A 21,030-nucleotide genomic window follows, 5' to 3' on the forward strand; every position below is an offset into this window, starting at 1 on the left:
TCAAATATGTCTCTAAATATGTCATTATTCAGAAAAGATACATATTGAAATATGTCTCTATGAAAATACATAAAATTCTTATAAATAGGAGTGATATTTCATTTGGAAATCACACTAACAAAATCTAAAATTCTTTCTATCCTTCCTCATTTTCTAGTATTATTAGATTGTTTTATAAAGAGTTACTGTAAAAATTCTTTGTAGAAATTGAGTTTCTTGTTATACATTGCTCAAAGCTTAGTGAACTATTCACGTCAATGCAAAATGTAAATCGTCACCAGCTTTAATTTATTATATCCTCGGTTAATTTGCTTGAAATTATTTTCACCATTAGTAAAACAGTTGGACGTCAAACATTATAATTCAAAGATGAACATCAATTATTACTAATAATGAATAAAACATTCCAAACAATAATTTGAGAAAATAGGAATGTTTGTATAAACCAATACAACAAAATAAGGTGTAGCCACATTGCTTTATAAACAAAGAAATTCTAACAAGACTCTCCTCCTATGAAAACAAAGCAATAATTGACTCTACTAATACCTTACCATTTATCCAAAACCCAAACGTAGTCTCTAATCCTAAAACAAGCTTAATTTTCAATAATTTGGTCCAATTGCCCTCTTTATTCAATACCCACACCTCATCACTACTTTCAACACGCCACAAAGAGTAATATGGTCAATAAAACCAGCTACCCTCCCTACTCCTTTTCCAATAGTTGATACTAACAATTGATACTATTTAACATCAAGAAACAAGCGCTTTTTTTTTTTTATTATGAGAAAAATGCAGGCAATCATGAAACAAATTGCTTCAAGTATCACTTACGTGCAATGCCTTGATGAACCATGTAAGATAACTTAGTATGAATTCAATATATCACTTCAAAGCTTAGAAAGAAACGTTAAAGAAATATTCGGAATCAGACAAGTTATTAATAGAAGAATACTAGCTAATAGAACATATTCGTCCAAACAATGGTATAATGATTTATTTGGTCTTCTAATTGTAAAAAAAAAAATTTAACCATTCATTTAATTTTTATCTTTTTAACCCTTAAACTTGAATATTGGTCGGATTACTCTAACATGGATTAAAAGCTAACATTTTTAACTTTGTTAATGTAGTATACATGTGGGTTTGTTATATGGATGACATATCAGCATTTAATTATTTTTAAAAATCAAAGAAATTATAAAAATAATTTTAAAATTTTATACTATTAACTCAAAAGACACAAATAAGATTATCTATCAATTTAATCTATCAAATAGAGAAAACAGGAAAAATTCAATAATAAGAGAATTTACCAGTCATGCTTTGCTATCTCCTTTGTTCAAAATTCATCAAAACTAAAATATTTACAAATAAACCATAAACCATGGATTTTCATTTTCAACATCCATAATTAAGCTTTTCTATCTTCAGTATTTTCGATGAAATTCATATTTGATTAGTTTTCTTCTAACTTTATATATACGATGTTTATAAAATTGAGAGGTGTTTTTTAACTGTATATAATTTTGAAAGTCATATACATCATGTCACATCCAAAAAATTAAGTTAGTAGAATTTAGGTTAGTGAAATTAAGAGTGGTCACGTTTTGATTTTGAATTAAGATTGTGAAAATTTTTTCAACAGAAATAATTTGGTTCTATAGTTAAGAGTTATGAGAGGTTCTGAGTTTGAATCTTTTTTCTTACATTTTTGCTTAAACCCTTATCTTTGAATATCCGGCTTATATATTAATTTTGCTCAATTAATATCAATAATGAGTTATTATTTTGGATTTATGTTTATATAATATAATATAATAATTTTAATAATATATTAATAAAAATTATTGAATTAAATTATCATATTATAATTTCATAATGATATTGAAACTAATATTATATAAAAGAATCTACAAGGGTATAAATGAAAATTTTGAGTTTTGGGATTTTTTTTAAAGTTTCAAAATACTTCATTTTTTAATTATATTTAAAGTGGATTTTACTAAACAATAAATTTAATTATAATAATTTTAATACTAATCATATTTAAAGAAAACCAATACCATCGTCCACTGATATCATTCTTAACCAAGTTGGCCCTTTCGATAATTGCAATTTAAGTTTTTAAGTATTTTTAATTAAAATCTATAATGATTGAATTTTATAATTTAGTCTCTAGACCTCAATTAACTATAATTTCAATTGAATTGACCATCCAAAATTCAGTTCATCTATATTTTAACTTTGTAAATATTCTTATTAAATATTTGCGAATTCAATTTACAAAAATAGAATTTCGGAATTTTCTTTTTTGACACCACTGAAAATCAAGTCGCTACAAATATCCTCAAATAACAAAGTTTACTAAGTACATGCAAAACCTAAACATTAAAATTTTAAAACTTGACCAATAATTTTTAGGGTAACTTATCGTGATTAATTACTCTAAATAGGGGTTGTTCCTATTTTGGTTACTCGCTCCACAAATCTTCAATTTTAACTCTCTATTTTATTTTTTTAATAAGTGAGTTACACTTTAAACTTTTCAAATCGGATCAAACGAAATTCAGTTACAGAATTCTAACAATCATTGTGGATGAGGTTCATGACAGTGGTTTTACCCACACCACCCACCCCCAAAACGCCAATCTTGCTTACCTCTGCAACTGCATCAAACATGACCAAACTTCATCTCTTACAACTTCTTCACCAACTAGTTCTGATGTTGGCAGTGGCAGCCCAACGCTTGGACCATCAATGACAAGACTTTCTGATGCACCAGGAGATTTGTCCCATGTTTGGTTCGTGCAGTTGAGGATTTAACAAATATACGGTAATAGATTATTTTATATGTCAATTATTTACGTTGTTTAAGCTTTTATTGACATTAAATTTTAGATAACTCTTTCTTTATTTTCGTCAATAGATAGAATCAAGAAATCATTTATTGCAATATAAGAATAATATTAAATTGACCTTTCAATTGAAGACATTAATTAAATTCATTAAATTTTTGAATATATACATTTAAATTGATTTTGGATCTAAATTACTTAATTTTTATATTTTCAAATTGGAACCAGCAATATATCAATTTACATCATTTTAATTTCAAATCATTTGTGATTTTTACTAGATAAATTTATGTTTATAATATTGAATTAAATTAGATAAAATTAAATTAAATTTAATCAATGAGTTCGATTTTTTAAGTTGAATCGAGTCAACAACAACATAAAAAAAAAGAGTTTCCTATAAAAAACAAATTTGATTAGTAAAATTAGAGGAACAAACCAAGTTTACTTTATAAGGTACCAACCATTGATTGCAGAAATACCATAAGATGAAGGTATCCCTTCTCTTTTCTGGGTTTTCTTTAAATATCTTTTCTTTTTTATAGTTAGACTTTCCATGATCTGTTGTGTGAATATGAATATATGTATGTATTGAAGAAATGGGTTATCAGTTTTCTTTGAAAGAACCCATTTGCAGCATCTTGAAGTGATTGATTTGGATTTATTATATATGGGGTTTGATTATGATTGTTTTTCATGGAAATTTGGAAATTGGAGTAAATTGTTTCCAAGAACTAGTTTGTTGTAATTTGGTTTGATAAATCTGAAAGAATTGGATTTTTTGGATAATTTGACCTCAATAATTTCCCATTAGAAAATGAAATTGTTAAAAATTGTGAATTAATTAACTACATTTTGGAAACAAAAAATTAACCCATTTCCACCACAATGCTTTACTGTTGATGGCATGGCTATCTTCATCAATGGCGATTTCTAGGAAACGTTGTGTAAATTTACTGCTTATTGAGCTGTTTATATTGATTTACTGCAGAAGAAAGTTCAATAAAAAGTTGGCTTAAACCCTTCTAATAATGCTGAATCTGGAAAAGGGAAGAGTAAGATGTCGAAGAACATAACGCATGGCTATCATTTAGTGAAGGGGAAAACGAATCATCCAATGGAAGACTATGTTTTCGCGGAGTTTAAGCAAGTAAACGGCAGTGCGCTCGGTTTATTCGCCATATTCAACGGCCATTTGAGCCATGTTGTTCCCGATCATTTAAGGCGAACTTGTTTAACAATATCTTTAATGAGGTAATCTATAATCGGCTGGATCTTATCTTTTTCGTATACATTGACAGTGTTTTGTTTGTAGTTTTAACTAAGCGCCTCTGTTTCTTTTCACTCGGGCAGCCCGACTTTTGGACGGAACCACAGAATGTGATTAGGAGAGCGTATCGTTTAACGGGTACAAATATATTGGAACAAGCCATTGATTTGGGCAAAGGGGGTTCAACGGAAGTGACAGCAATATTGATCAACTGCCAGAAACTGGTAATAGCAAATATTGGCTATTCCGGGCTGTGATCTCTAAGAACGGTGTGGCTAAACAGCTTTCAGTTGATCATGAGCCCGCTTCTGAAAGGGAGAGCATTGAAAATAGAGGCGGTTTGGTTTCGAACTTTCCAGGTAATGCGTGCCTGATCTTTTGGGGATGACGCTCAAGGTTACACCAGCTTTTCCTGATATTGTTTTTGCTTCAGGGGATGTCGCGCGTGTTGACAGTCAGCTTGCGGTGGCGAGAGCATTTGGTGACAAGAGTTTAAAGAAACATCTTACTTTGGAGCCAGATGTGAGCATTGAAACAATCGACGATGATACCGACCTCATAATATTGGCTAGTGATGGTTTATGGAAGGTAAGCCCTATCTAATCACATTTTTCTTTTATTGAACCTGCATGATGAACCTGAGATTTAATGGTCCGTTCCTTAAATTTCAGGTAATGTCAAACCAAGAAGCTGTTGATGCTATCAAAGGCATTAAGGATGCTCAATCTGCTGCAAAGCACCTAACTGAGGAAGCTGTTAAGAGAAACAGCAAGGATGACATTTCCATGATTGTTGTAAAATTTTAGTTAACTGTAAGTGTGGCAACTTCACCTGTTTCCGTATGATAACAAACTCTTTTTTGTACCTTTCTTATATTGGATAGAATGTTATGCATATTTTGTGTGGTATCCTAAGCTTTCTATACATAGGCAAACTGTAATATCAGATCTTACACGTGTCGTGGACGAGGACAATTAGATGTAGAACTATTTGCTTCTGTTTTTCTTACAAAAATTGTGGTAATTTATAAATATTTAGAATTGTGTTGGCATTGTAAGCATTGCAATTGTTCATTAGTATTTAAACTATGCTAACGTTGAAGGTAAAGCAATAGTTTGAAATCAAGTTAATCTCGAAGGTGATAGAACTATGCTAATGTAATAAAAAGAGCTACCATTTGATAAATGATCTTTAGTGAAATGAAAATGAACCCTTACTGGAAGGGTGCCTTTACCTTAGGTAGATACTTTTATGAGTCATACCGTAGATGGTACTATTGAACTGAATCCAAGTCTTGACTTAATTTTTTTTTATTGGTATATTGATGGATAGTGCTTTCGTCTGTCTTATATGAACTTCACTTTGTAGTTTGATGGATGGTAGTCATTGACATGAGAATATACAATTCCTTACGAGATTATTAAAATTCATGCCTTTTATCTTTTTTAAACAATGTGTTAACAGTTATGTTTTTATTCATAGTTGACTCGTATATATTTCACTTTGTGATTTAGTGAGTAGTGTGTCTATTGGCCAAACAATCGTGAAATATATAATGCATATTATCACGAGTTGTATAGTTGTTGATTGAACGATCTAGAACTATATTTTTAGAAATATATACGTCTCACTTTTGCAAGGAGCTACTAAATGATTCACGGAGAGCCCTACTGTCAATTTTTTGAGATATATATGCCTCATCTCCATGGAGAGTGACTAAATGGTTTATGGGGGGGGGGGGGGGCTTGATTGCCGATTTTTTGTATTATGCCTCACCTCTGTGAAGAGCCGCTAGATGGTTCATAAAGGGCCCCAACTGTTGATTTTTGGAGATATGTCTCACTTTCGTGGAAATTGTAGAATGGTTCACGAAGAGACCCAACTATCAACTTTTGAAGATATTTTTACCTCCAAGAGGAGTCAATGAATGATTCACAGAAGGGTTCAAGGGTGCACCGTTGGCCTTACGATCCAAGATTACGCATGAATGTGAAAAGTTGGAAACCTAAAAAATTGCTAAACTAAATTTTGAATTTTAAAGTTTGTTAACTAAAATATAACTTCTTGAAAATTTAAATGGTTAAAATTATAGTTTATCTTTTTGTTTTTTAAATTTAAAAATAATAAAAAGTGCAAGGACAATGCTATCTAATATATTAGATAACGTGGCAATTTCACAAGTTATTAACAAGTGTTTAGCATTGCCATGTCATCTTAGTCACTAACTATTGGGTGGCTAATCATTAATATTGATGTCTAAATATATAAGTTGAAGCGTATATATATTTATATAAATTATGAAATTTATGCAATAATAGATTAGTGTTGAATGTGATAAAATACCATAATAATATCAAAATAACTTTATAACATAAATATTTTAATAATAAATATTTAGAAGGTTATTTTGGGAAGTACATATATAATTTTTAGAGAAGAATAAGAGAATAGAAGGAATGGTAAGAGTGGGAAAATGTTTAAAATGTAGAGGCTGTTTGATTTCTTATTTACCTTTGCCTCTCACTCTCCATGCTCTTAACCTCTTCCTTCCATCATTCCTTTTCTACTCTCTTTTGCACTATCCTCCCCCCTACATCTTTCCCACCAACACTTTTAGCTTTCTCTTCAACAACATCACAAATATACATCAAATTTTATAAATATGGAGATATTAGGTTTATAAAATAAGAAAATATAAACAAAGCTATAAATGGTTGATACCTTGAATTATTCACCAGAGGTTGAAGTGAAGAACATCTTTAAAGTTTGGATGGTTATCCCACTCCAACAATTCCCACCGTTGTGTGCTTGACCTGATGGTAAGAGACGGTGGAGCATATGCAATGGCTGCCCATTGCCAACAAGGGGAACAAATGGAGGAATTCTCTTCAATTCATCACAATTATAAACATTGATATCCTCGAGAGAATCACAAACCATCACTCCACTTTTGCTGCAAATGCTCTTCAAATTTGGTAATTTCATTAGTCTCAATTCTCTCAATTTGGGAAGATGGAATTTGATTAATGCATCAATCCCTTTTTCTTCAACTTCTGATGTTGGTGCTCCCAATATTTCTACTAACTCATCACAATGATGCAATGATATTTCTTCCAGGTTTTGGAGGTTTGGAAGAAACCAATGTGGAAGCAACGTCTTCATACTTGAGCATCTCCGTACATAAATTTTCTTAAGATGGGAAAACGTGGCAGATGGAGCCGATGTTGATCTTGTTGCTGAACCAATTCCTGCATCTTTCATAATAAGGGCACTCAACTTTCGCAGAGTTAGAAGCTCCAACAGCTCGAGGCTCTGAAATGGATGAGCGAAAGAAGAGGCAAAAGAGGACAGGGAAACAACACACTCTATCCCTTCACACCTCCAAATCCTACAAACCCTCAAATCAATCGCATTTTTGAAGGAAGAATTATCATCGACTAAGCTTCTCAAATAGTCACACTTATAAATATTCAACTCTTGAATTTCAATTGGGTGCATAATTAACTCACCTTCCCAATTCTGGACTTCTCCAATTGTTACTGTTTTATCCCTTCCACAACTCACATCATATGAGCCCACCCGTAAATAGTACTTGATGAGATTTTTCTTACTTTGTTGCATTGAGGAGATGAACTTATTCAATCCATTGATGTCTTCGAAACATCCGGTAAAGCACTCCAACTTCTTCAATGGTTCCATCTCCTCCGCTTTTAGACTTGTTTCTTCATTGTCCACATCAAAACTCAAGTGCCGAAGGTGAACGAGCTTTAGTAAAGTTCCAGCGGGTATCTTTTCAGAGTGGAGCCAACAAGATTAATGTATATTAGCTTTAACAGCATATCCATTCCTTCAGGGACTTCCTCAATTTTAATCTGACCAAGATCCAACTTCTTCAATTCTTGAAGCATCGAAAGACATGGTAGATCTCTTAATTCTTGACAGCCACGAAGTAACAATGTTGTGAGGTTCTTTAGTTCAGAGATGGAATTTAGTAAACTCTTGATCTTTGTAAAGGACAAATTGAGAACACTAAGACAAGGCATGTTTGTGAAGAAAGAAATTGAGATCTTCTTTATAGGGTTCTCCTGTAATAACAAGGATGTGAGCAGTTGGCATTTTGTAGGCAGCACATCTATGGAAATTTCTGATATGGAGTTATGCATAAGTGACACTTTCTCAATATCCGGACTCCATTGCTCCTTTTCTGGTAACTCTTCTAATCGCAAACCTGCTTGTATCATATATCAAGGATTCATTCTTGTGATCAACAATGCCTTGTCTCTCACTGCATCATGCATCTTTATACCAGGTAAACCAAATTCAGTGGTAATATTTTCCAAAAAGCAGTTACCTATCTTCCAACCTTTTCAAAATAGTAAGGCCTTTATCTTCCAGTTCTTGTCTTGTATCCATCTCGTCTATGAATATCTCATCAATCCTTACGAATTTCAAAATCTTCAGGATATAATGCACAATACAAGAAGCAATCTTTTACTTTCTCGTCTTTCAAGTGATCGAAACTAAATGTCTGTATAAACCAATACAACAGAATAAGGTGTAGCCACATTGCTTTATAAACAAAGAAATTCTAACAAGACTCTCCTCATATGAAAACAAAGCAATAATTGACTCTACTAATACCTTACCATTTATCCAAAACCCAAACGTAGTCTCTAATCCTAAAACAAGCTTAATTTTCAGTAATTGGTCCAATTGCCCTCTTTATTCAATACCCACACCTCATCACTACTTTCAACACGCCACAAAGAGTAATATGGTAGAGTAATATGGTCATTATAACCAGCTACCCTCCCTACTCCTTTTCCAATGGCTGATACTAACAATTGAAAAACTTCTCTACCAATATAAAATGCAAGGATGTTATCATTAAATTTCCAATAAAACACCATTTAGACATGCTTTACCACCTTCGGACATCAAGAAACAAACCCTTTTTTTATTATTTTCTGTGTTTCTTTTTTTCTTTGTTAGGGTTTAACTTAAAAAATGGTGTTTTTGTTTAGCATTTTGTAGAATCGACCCAGAAGAGAGTTTTGCCAAAATGAAGAAAAATGGGCTTCCCCAAGATGAAGGTGGAAAATCCTTCATTTCCAACCTGACAGCCCAGCTTTCTGGTAAAATGGTTTTGGATATTTTGTTATAATAAAAGTGTAGGGCATTCCTCACATTCTGGAAATGTAATGGGAAATATACCAACACAAACTCAACTTGTTCAAGAAATGAAATAAAACTAAACTATTAATGGAAAGACATGCACTACAAACGGAATATGATCCAAGTGACAAAACGCACAAAATAAACGGTAGTATTCAAGAATAATCAAAGAGGAAAAAAAGAAAAATAAAAAGAACCAAGAGAAAAGAAGATAAACGGCAGAATAGGGAAACAAAAGAAAGTAACGTACAAAGTGGGGTGAGAGTGTGGACGGTTGAAACAATGAGTGAAAATAGAGATTTAGTAAAATTAAATTAAAATAAATAAATAAAAATATTTAAGTTAATCCAAATATTGAAAACTAAAAAGTTTAAACTTTCGGCTAAAGACAACAAAATGAAGCAAGAAAAAAAGAGAAGGAAACTCGATTTTCTTTATTTTTATTTTCCAACTTATCCATCACACATGAAAAGAAAAGGAAAATGTCATTTATATTATATATGGGAAACGTGGAGGGTTATTTGAAACATAATCCCTTAATGTTTTTAATTTATTTTATAAAGGATTTCACCTTTTTAATTTTCTCATTTAGTCCTCATAATTTAAACTATTATTTAATTTTAGAAATATGTTAATATTATTAACTATGTTAATCCCTATCATTTTATATTACTTACTTAAGAAAAGGAATTTATCTTATTTAATTTCCACTTTTAATTTCTAATATCATACTTTTATGAAAATACATTATTGTTTTAATCTTTATGATTACTTTTACATATGAATGAATCCAAATATATATATATTTTTATAACTATTATGCTTTAGAAAAACAAGCATTTATTATTATTTTTAAATCTTAATGTTTCCAGAAATTTTACATGGAACTTAAAATTATTATGTTTTTTATTGGAAATAAAACTATGATAGTAGTTTTGTCTCACCTTAAATTATTTTGATTAATATAAATATTTTAATAATAAATATTTAGAAGGTTATTTTAGGAAGTACATATATATAATTTTAGAGAAGAATAAGAGAATAGAAGGAATGATAAGAGAGGGAAAATGTTTAAAAAGTGGAGGCAGTTTGATTTCTTATTTACCTTTGACTCACAGTCTTAACGCTGTTAACCTCTTCCTTCCATCATTCCTTTTATCCTCTCCCCTACTTCTTTCCCACCAACACTTTTATCTTTCTCTTCAACAACATCACAAATATACATGAAATTTTATTAATATGGAAAAATTAGATTTATAAAAATAAAAAATAAACAAAACGATAAATGGTTCATACCTTGAATTCTTCAATAGAGGTTGAAGCGAAGAATACTTTTAAAGTTTGGATGGTCATCCCGCACTCCAACGATTCCCACCATTCTGTGGTTGAGATGATGATAAGAGAAGGTGGAGCATATGCAAATGGCTGCCCATTGCCAACAAGGGGAACAAATGGAGGAATTCTCTTCAGTTTATTACAGCCATAACCAACTTGGATAAGTTGGGAGAGAATCACAAACCATCACTCCACTTTTGCTGCAAATGCTCTTCAAATTTGGTAATCCAAACAATGTTAGCACTCTCAATTTGGCAAGATGGAATTTGATTAATGCATCACTCCCTTTTTCTTCAACTTCTGATGTTGTTGCTCCCAATATTTCTACTAACTCATCACATTCTTGCACCCAAATTTCTTCCAGGTTTTGGAGGTTTGGAAACAACCAATGTGGAAGCAACGTCTTCATACTTGAGCATTTGCGTATCGAAATTTTATTAAGATGGGAAAAGGTGGCAGACGGAGCCAATGTTGATGTTGTTGCTGAACCAATTCCTGCATCTTTCATAATAAGGGCACTCAACTTTGGCAGAACTTGAAGATCCAACACCTCGAGGCTCTGAAATGGATGAGCAGAAGAAGAGGCAAAAGAGGACAAGGAAACAACACACTCTATCCCTTCACAGTACATAATATGCAACATCCTCAAGTCAATCATATATATGTTAGTGTATTGGATTTTGAATAATTTTTTATATGTTAGTGTAAGCATGAAAAGGAAGCATAAATGCAATGGCCTTTATTAGATGGAGCTATGGATAGGTGGCAGCTAGAAACATGATGAAATTCTGGTCACCAGAGTTAACCTCTCAATGTATATAAAATGCTAGATTCAAGTGTGCAACAGTTCATTACAGAATATTAAGAGCTAAAATGTTCAACTGTTTGAGATTTCTATCTATGATAGATTATGTCTGCTGGTCATCCTATCCTGTCTTAAAATCTAAAACTGTTGATAATCAGCAGAGGAAACCATTGCCTTATTACCTGACTTTGTGGCTGAAATGTGTTGAGAGATTAGAACTAAAAATTGATGAAGCTGGCCTGCATGCAGACAAGAAGCAAAGAAGCTGCCCGTGCCATGAAGTTGAAGCTGAAGTTCATGTTGCTGTTTTATTTTGTTACTCCAAGTATTTGTTTTGTTAGTTGAAAATGAACTAAGTTGGTATTGTTTTGATGAAATTAGGTGCTGATAGATTGATAAATCAGCATAGGTATGTGTGCAAGTTATGTTTAACTAGTTTCAAGACTACTTAGTAGTAGTAGGTAGTTGTTTAGGTGACATTTGTTTGTTTTGACCAGCTTATTGACTGGTATATGTATTGGCATTATGCCTCAATTCAAGGGTACGTTAACGAAATTATTCAGTATTCTTATTCATTTTTCTGGTTTTTTACTCAAGCAATTTCCTCAAAGGTCTCAGCTGATTTTCTTGTTTGCTCAGCAAGACATCGAGCCTTCAAGCTCAAGTCTCTGTTAACTTCATTCATCTTGCATTCTTAGTTCCAACAAAAATTAAGCAGTAAAGTTGACTTCCTTGACTATCTTACAAAGCTAGCAGATAATAAAAAACAATCATTGCATAGTCATGAATTAAGCAAAGAAAAGCATGTCATGAATGAAGCAAATGAAAGAAAATTACCTTTGACGGGATGCTTGAAATTTTGTGATAGACCTTGGAAATCAAAAGAAATTAAAAGACAGTGAAGAAGAAAGAATGCTGTGGGTACAAAGGCAGAACTATTAAGCAAAGAAAAGTATGTCATGGAATAAGCAAATGAAAGAAAAGTAAGTGGAGTGGATGGTTGAAATTTTGAGATAGAAGAAAGAATGTTGTGGGTACAAAGGTAGAACTATAAAGTAAGGAATCCCATCTTTTTTTACTTTTCCTTTGCTTCTGCCATTATAGTTGGCATTTTCAGTGCAGCTACGGTATTTGATACTGATTTTTCTCAACACTTGCATCTATCAGTTGATCGATGATTTAGAATCTCATTCTTCTGTAAATCTGTAATAATAAAAGCTTTGATCTGCTCTCAAGATTTGAAAGAAAGATATGATTGTCTAAAATCCATGTCCTTTGCATTAATTCTGGACAATACTAGAAAATGAGGGATGATTGTTTTAAACCTCCAAAATTTCTCTACATTGTATGTATTGAAAATTAAAGAATATTATGTCTTTTACAATACTTTCCTAACTTTTATTGTAAATAAAACCATGATCATAGCTTTGCTGCCTCACCTTAAATCATTTTTATTAATATATGCTTATATTTTATTAAAATTTTAAAAAAATAAAACATATTTTAATTAACAAATAATCATTCCGTATAAAATAATTTTAAAATAATTTAAGTTTTAATATTTTTCTCACATGTAATATATTCAAAATATTATAAGTAGATTATATTCTAAATAATTTATATAGAAAAGAATAGTTTTATAGGCTGCTACATTAATTCATTTAGTAATCGTTTTAAAATCTTTACTACAACCTTTCAAACAATAAAGTTTTTAATTATTAGACCCTTGATATACTCTTAAATATAATCTAAAATTTTTACTATTCAAAAATATTTAAAATATAATTTTATATTAATATTTATATATATATTATAATTAAATTTAAATTTAAAAATATTTTATATTATTTAAATTGAATTGAGTTGAACCGACGAGACATGGAAAGGTCTATAGCCAACTTCTATCCCATATTTTCACTCTAAACTTAGAAGAGTATGTTTTTGTTTATTATAAAATTTGAAATTTATTTAATATAAAATTTACAAAATAATAGACAAGTGTTGAATGTGGTAAAAACCATAATAATATTTGGTTCAACATCATATCAAAATAAATTTATAATTTAATTGTTTTATATATAAATTAAAATATTTAGAAGCCTATTTTGAGAATTAGATATATTTTAAAACAAAGCAAATTATTATTTAGAGAAGAACAACAAATTTTAAGGAAGCCTAAGAGAGGAAAATGTGTAAAATTTCAAAATTCAAGCATATGTTTTTTTTTATAAAATTTGAAATTTGTTTAATATAAAATTTACGAAATAATAGATTAGTGTTGCATATGGTAAAAGTCTATAATAATATTTGATTTAAGTTTATAATTTACTTGTTTTATATAAAATATTACAAAAAATATTTAGAAGGTTATTTTGGAAAGTATAGAAATGAAGTTAATTTTGGAGAAGAATAACAAAATTTAAGGAATTCTAAAAGAGGAAAATGTTTAAAATGTGGAAACAAAGTTATAGTGCACAGAGATTGATTTATTATTTACCTTTGCATCTCAATGGTCTTAACCTTATCCATCATTGGTTTTACTGCCACCATCTCCATCACCTTTTTTATCATCTCATTTGCACTATCCTCCACCCTACTTCTTTGGCAGCAACACTTTTAACATTCTCTTAAACAACAACAACAAAATACATGAGATTGTATTAAAATGGAGAAATTAGGTTTATCAAATTAAATAAGAAAAAATTAACAAAGCGATAATTGGTTGATACCTTTAATTCTTCAATAGGGTTTGAAGTGAAGAACATTTTTAAAGCTTGGATGGTCATCCCACTCCAACCATTCCCACCATTTTGTGGTTGAGCTGATGGTAAGAGACGGTGGAGCATATGCAAATGGCTGCCCATTGCCAACAAGGGGAACAAATGGAGGAATTCTCTTTAGTTTATAACACTCAACAACTTTGATAAGTTGGAGAGAATCACAAACCATTACTCCAATTTTGTTGCAAATGCTCTTCAATTTTGGTAATCCCCACAAAACCAACTCTCTCAATTTGGGAAGATAGAATTTGATTAATGCATCACTCCTTTTTCTACAACTTGTAATGTCGGTGCTCCCAATATTTCTACTACCTCATTACATTCTAACACTGATATTTCTTCCAGGTTTTGGAGGTTTGGAAGCAACGTCTTCATACTTGAGCATCTGATTATAACAATTTGCTTGAGATGGGAAAAGGTGGCAGACGGAGCCAATGTTGATGTTGTTGTTGAACCAAATCCTTCGTCTTTGATAATAAGGGCACTCAACTTTGGCAGAGCTTCAAGACACAACTCCTCAAGCCTCTGAAATGGATGAGTGGAAGAAGAGGTAAAAGAGGACAAGGAAACAACACACTCTATCCCTCCACAGCTCCAAATATTACAAACCCTCAAGTCAATTGCATTATTGAAGGAAGAATTATCATCAACTAAGCTTCTTAAATAGTTGCACTGAAAAATATTCAACTGTTGAATTTCAATTGGGTGCATAATTAACTCACCTTCCCAATTCTGGACTCCTCCAATTGTTACTATTTTATCTCCTTCAACTGGGTGCATCATGAAATTAGCTATGCCCACCTGTAAATAGTACTTGATGAGATTTTTCTTACTTTGTTTCATTGAGGAGATGAACTTATTCAATTCATCGATATCTTCGAAACGTCCGGTAAAGCACTCCAACTTCTTCAACGGTTCAATCTCTTCTGCTTTTAGACTTGTTTGTCTATTTCTCACATCAAAACTCAAGTGCCGAAGGTGAACGAGTTTTGGTAAAAGTCCAGCACGTATCTCTTTCAGAGTGCGCACTTGAAGATCAATGTATCTTAGCTTTATCAGCATATCCATGCCATCAGGGACTTCCTCAATTTTAGTCCAATGAAGATCCAACTTCTTCAATTCTTGAAGCATCGAAAGACATGGCAGATCTCTTAATTCTCGACAGCCACGAAGTAACAATGTTGTTAGGTTTTTTAGTTCAGAGATGGAATCTGGTAAACTCTCGATCTTGGTAAAAGACAAATTGAGAACACTAAGACAAGGCATGTTTGTGAAGAAAGAATATGAGATCTTCTTTATAGGGTTCCCCTGCAATAACAAAGTTGTGAGCAGTTTACATTTTGTGGGCAGCACATCTATGGAAATTTCTGATATGGAGTTATACATAAGCGACACTTTCTCAATATCCGGACTCCATTGCTCCTTTTCTGGTAACTCTTCTAATTGCAAACCTGCTTGTATCATATATGGAAGATTCATTCTTGTGATCGACAATGCCATGTCTCTCACTGCATCATGCATTTTCACTTTTTCAACCTTGAAATTTTCCAACAAGCAATTATCTTCTAACTTCTTCAAAATAGTAATGCCCTTGTTTTTCATTTCTTGTCTTGTACCCATATCATCTATGAATCCCTCTTCAATCCAGCACTCAATTAGCTCATCCTTTTCAATTTCAAAATTTTCAGGATATAATACACAATACAAAAAGCAATCTTTTACTTTCCCATCTTTCAAGTGATCAAAACTAAATTTCAAACGCTCGATTACCTCAACTTCCACTCCTTCCACTTTCCTATTCTCTCTTTCAATTCCTTTAGTGCATTTTTCCAAATATGAGGGTTATCTTCTCCTTTCATGGTACCAGCAACCACAACAATTGTAAGTGGTAAACCCGCACATTCCTTGACAACAAGCTTCAAAGTTGGCATTATTGTTGGATTTTGAACTATGTTAGGCCCAACTTTATTCAAGAATAGAATCAATGCCTCTTCTTCTGACAGTGGCTTCACTTTTATCACCTTACAACCCATATACTTACAGACATGCTCCGAACGGGTTGTCAACACCAACTTGCAGCCATTGCTGCCACTCGGCTCAGGGATCCCAACTTCCTCTAGAGAGACTTTATCCCACACATCATCTAAGATTAGAACATGCTTTCCTGCGTTCTTCAGCATTTCTGACAAGATTGCTGCTCGTCTGAGCTTGTCTTCTTCTTTGTCTAAATAATCCTTGGACTTCAACGCCCTTGCAATATTATCTTGTAACTTCATTACATTGAACTCCTTTGATATGGTAACCCAGATTACCCTTTCGAATCTTTGTTGCTTTAAAAGATCATTGTGGATGTGCTTCATGATAGTGGTTTTACCCACACCGCCCATCCCCCAAACCCCAATCTTGCTCACCTCCTCCTGCATCAAACATGTCCAAATATCATTTCTGACAGCTTCCTCCCCAACTAGTTCTGATGTTGGCAGTGGCAACCCACCACTTGGACCATCCATGGCAAGACCTTCAGAGGCATTAGGACCTTTATCAAGAAATTCCTTCATTTCTCGAGTCTTTTCATCAACCAGATTTCCGTTCCAAGCACGGCAGAGATATCTCCCTTTTCTGACTTTATTTTCCACATCCTGTGCTTCCGCAATCATCTCTTTCGCATCTTTCAACCAATTTTCAACTCCCTGCTTTGGTATCTTCCCGAAGGAGAAAGAAGCTCTGCTTTCAATTGCAGCTCTATGTCTTCCATTTTACAATTCAATTCATCTCTGATCCTCCCGAAGTTTCTCACATAATCATTCAGCTTTATGTGATATTTCAAGTATTTACAAACAGGAGGTCCAAGACAATTTGCAATGCCAACACTGGGCTCTACGTATTCCATTGCTCTGCCCTGCAACGCAATCATATATGTTAGTGTATTGGATTTTGAATAATTTTTATATGTTAGTGTAAGCATGAAAAGGAAGCATAAATGCAATGGCCTTTATTAGATGGAGCTATGGATAGGTGGCAGCAAGAAACTTGATGAAATTCTGGTCACCAGAGTTAACCTCTCAATGTATATAAAATGCTAGGTTCAAGTATGCAACAGTTCATTACAGAATATTAAAAGCTAAAATGTTCAACAGTTTGAGATTTCTATCTATGATAGATTATGTCTGCTGGTCATCCTATCCTGTCTTAAAGTCTAAAACTGTTGATAGTCAGTAGAGGAAATCATTGCCTTATTACCTTAGTGGCTGAAATGTGTTGAGAGATTATAACTGAAAATGAAGCAGTGAAGTTGACTTCCTTGACTATCTTACAAAGCTAGCCTTACAAAGCTAGCAGATAAAAAAAACCAATCATTGCATAGTCATGAATGAAGCAAAGAAAAGCATGTCATGAAGGAAGCAAATGAAAGATGAAAGAAAATTACCTTTGACGGGATGCTTGAAATTTTGTGATAGACCTTGCAGATCAAAACAAATTAAAAACAGTGAAGAAGAAAGAATGTTGTGGGTACAAAGGAAGAACTATTAAGCAATCATTGCATAGTGATGAATTAAGCGAAGAAAAGCATGCAATGAAACAAGCAAATGAAAGAAAAGTAAGTAGAGTGGATGGTTGAAATTTTGTGATAGAAGAAAGAATGTTGTGGGTACAAAGGCAGAAGTATTAAGTAAGGAATCCCATCTTTTTTTACTTTTCCTTTGCTTCTGCCATTATAGTTGGCATTTTGGGTGCAGCTACGGTATTTGATACTGATTTTTCTCAACACTTGTATCTATCAGTTGATCGATGATTTACAATCTGATTCTTTTTAAATCTGAAATAATAAAACCTTTGATCTGCTCTCAAGATTTGAAAGATAGATATGATTGTCTAAAATCCATGGAAGTGTCCTTTGCATTAATTCTGGACAATCCTAACAAGTATTGCAGTGACGTTGTAATAATAATTAATGAGAAAGTATGGAAATGCAAGGTATAGTTGTTGGCATATAAAATTATATAGTTATTCGTATTAAATTTTAGATTTAACTTTGGAGATAAGATGTGAATAAATCTATTGAAGTTTTTTTTAATACATGAACTATGATTTAATGTGTAATTGTATATATGAATTTTGATTTTGTGTAATTTTATATATGAAATTTAGATTTGATCCAATTCTTGTAAATTATTAACACAATTCTTGATATAACATCAATTTATATCTATATATTACATACGTAAATAATTATATTTATCCAGTATAAAATAAATTGAAGTATTTATTTCTTTAAATGTGTATGATTAAATTAAAATTAAAGTTTCAAGTATACATTTGAACCACAATTAGAGTTTCACGTACAATTATACCAAATTAAAGTTTATATATACAATTGCACATTAAATCAAAGTTCATGTATAATTTTGAGATTTATCCTATAAATTTATTCAAGTTTTTTACATATAAATTCCTTCATAAGCTACATTATTAAATTAAGTTGCGGTTTATTAGTTGGGTGTTTTCCTTTTTAGGAATAGTCGAGTTCAAATTATCATTCTATCAAAAAAAAATTATACTATTAATCACTAAACTATATGTAATGTTCGTTTTGATCACTTAGCTAAAAATATGTTACAATTTCATCACTAATGTTTTCAATTTTTTTCACTTGATTATTTTTATACTTTATTAATTAGTATAATAACAATTTTAGTATTCATTTTTTATACTTGTCAATTTGATGTTGATAATATATATAATGGTAAAAGTTTGAAATTTTTTAAAACTATAGAAAATTATAAAATTAAAAATTAAATAAAAGTAGATAAGCATTTCAAAAATAAATAAAATGAGAGAAAACGAAGGATAATTGTTTTAAACCCTACAAAATTTCTCTATATTACTTATATTGAAATATCTAATACTCGTCCTTTAAAAAAACAAAATTATTTGTTCTTTGTTTTTTACCTATTTTGTTTCTTGACATAATTTTTACATTATAAGAAAAGATAAAATTCTAAATATAATTTACTTTTACAATTTGAGTTTTGAAAAATAATTTAAATGTAATGAAAAATTGAATTGAGTTTGAAAAGGATTTTTTTTTTTGTATATTTTGTATTCTTTTGACTAAAATGGCATTAGGGTCAATTTCATAAGCCTATGTAATATTAGTTTTAGATGTTCTTCAAGGGCATGAAGCTCAACTTGATAATATTACTAATTTGGTTTTAGAAATATTGAGGAAACATATAATGATCTAGCTTCTTTCTTCTTCTTTTTTTTTGCTTTGTTTCTAATTTGTTATTGGATTTTATTGAATGATAATTTGCTTTATTTCTCACACAATTTAGTTATTGAATAACATTTCAAGATTTTATTTTTCTAGAATTTTATAAACTTTTTCTATTTTATAAATTTTGAGTTTTTTTATAATTTTATACAAAACTAGAGTCAAATTGATGAAAATATATATAAAAAAAGAGAACTAAAATTATTATTATACCAACTAAAACAAGTGCCACTTAATGCTTAGGTGATAAAAAATAATTTCAAAACATTAGTGACCAAATTGTAACTTTATTTAGTTAAGTGACTAAAACAAAAACTTAGTCATAGTTGAATGACTGATGATCACTAAATAACTATAATTACGACAAAGACAAGTGCACTGTAACACCCCTAACCCCAAGCCGTCACCGGAATAGGGCTATGAGGCATTAACGAACTTATACACAAACATTTATACAAAACCGAGTCATAAGCTTTACATTCCAGATCAATTCTTATCAAATTTCATCTTAAAGTCCTTAATATGGGCCTACGGGATCCAATATATGTTTTAGAAGTGATTCGAACTAAACTAACAACTTTAGAAATTTTTCCTTGAAGATAAGGGCACATGCCCGTGCGGTTCAGGACATGCCCGTGCGGCTGGGACACCTGGTGTGGCTGGAACATGCCCGTGTGGTCTGTCCATGGGCAGATTCTAACTTATTCACATGGCCGTGGAACTAACCTATGGCCAATTCGACTTTTCCACACGGCACGGGCACACGCCCATGTGACTTGGCAAGTGTGAAAACATGATTTTCACCATTTTTAAACTATTTTTACATACTAAACACACCTAATTCATGCCCAAAACATTTACTTATATATCTTGATCAAATAACATTCATCAAACCTTTCAAACTTAGCAAATTCTCATTCATTCATTTCATTACCTCTTAAGGATTATGCACCCTATTTACATTCAAAATATAAAACATTTACAAGTGACAAACACCAAACCTAGTACATGCCATATTTCTAAAAGATAGATACATCGCCAAAATTGAGCTGAGGTCGGGATTGACTCGGATGCTTGATGAACTTCAACTTTACCTAACTCATGCACGAAAAAAACAAATCAGACGTTGAGTATTGGAAATATTCAATGGTATTATCATAATTCAAATTATAACAACAATAAAACTTCATAACATACATAGATAATTAGCAAATCATACATACAAATCATACATATAAATTCACACCAAACTATCATATTTCCATTATATCGTTTCCAATGTTAGATCCAATAAATCATTAATGAGATTTCAATTAACTCATGAACCTTTGATTCATCTCTCAACCACATATAATTATTCAATTCACATTTCAAATATAATACTTCATAAACCTTTGGTTCATGCCTTCAATCTCTTTACAAGTTTCATCTCACATTCCATCTTACAATATCACTTTCTCATTTTATTCGATAGCTCGATTAATCAAATTCATTTGATTTATTTATTTCACTTATTTTCCGCTATTAAC

The 21,030-nt window shown here is 31.4% G+C and overlaps 2 protein-coding genes and 1 pseudogene across 2 annotated transcripts; 1 reads left to right on the plus strand and 2 right to left on the minus strand.

Annotated features, from left to right (window-relative positions):
• The first annotated feature begins 3,784 nt into the window (after positions 1 to 3,784).
• LOC108451550 (probable protein phosphatase 2C 39) lies at positions 3,785 to 5,039 on the plus strand (annotated as a pseudogene).
• A 9,439-nt stretch (positions 5,040 to 14,478) lies between these two features.
• LOC128289249 (probable disease resistance protein At4g27220) lies at positions 14,479 to 15,846 on the minus strand. Its single transcript, XM_053025031.1, has one exon. The coding sequence runs from the start codon at positions 15,844 to 15,846 to the stop codon at positions 14,479 to 14,481; it is 1,368 nt and encodes a 455-aa protein (XP_052880991.1).
• A 146-nt stretch (positions 15,847 to 15,992) lies between these two features.
• Positions 15,993 to 16,883, minus strand: LOC128289250 (probable disease resistance protein At1g61300). The gene has a single exon (XM_053025032.1). It carries the CDS (start codon positions 16,881 to 16,883, stop codon positions 15,993 to 15,995), a length of 891 nt encoding a protein of 296 aa, XP_052880992.1.
• Positions 16,884 to 21,030: the final 4,147 nt, after the last annotated feature.

This window comes from Gossypium arboreum, unplaced genomic scaffold, assembly GCF_025698485.1.
Source record: "Gossypium arboreum isolate Shixiya-1 unplaced genomic scaffold, ASM2569848v2 Contig00791, whole genome shotgun sequence".
Taxonomy (NCBI): domain Eukaryota; kingdom Viridiplantae; phylum Streptophyta; class Magnoliopsida; order Malvales; family Malvaceae; genus Gossypium; species Gossypium arboreum.

Coding starts and splice junctions, on each gene's coding strand:
- LOC128289249 (XM_053025031.1), bottom strand. CDS start 15,846: ATGGGTACAAGACAAGAAATGAAAAACAAGGGCATTACTATTTTGAAG.
- LOC128289250 (XM_053025032.1), bottom strand. CDS start 16,883: ATGATTGCGGAAGCACAGGATGTGGAAAATAAAGTCAGAAAAGGGAGA.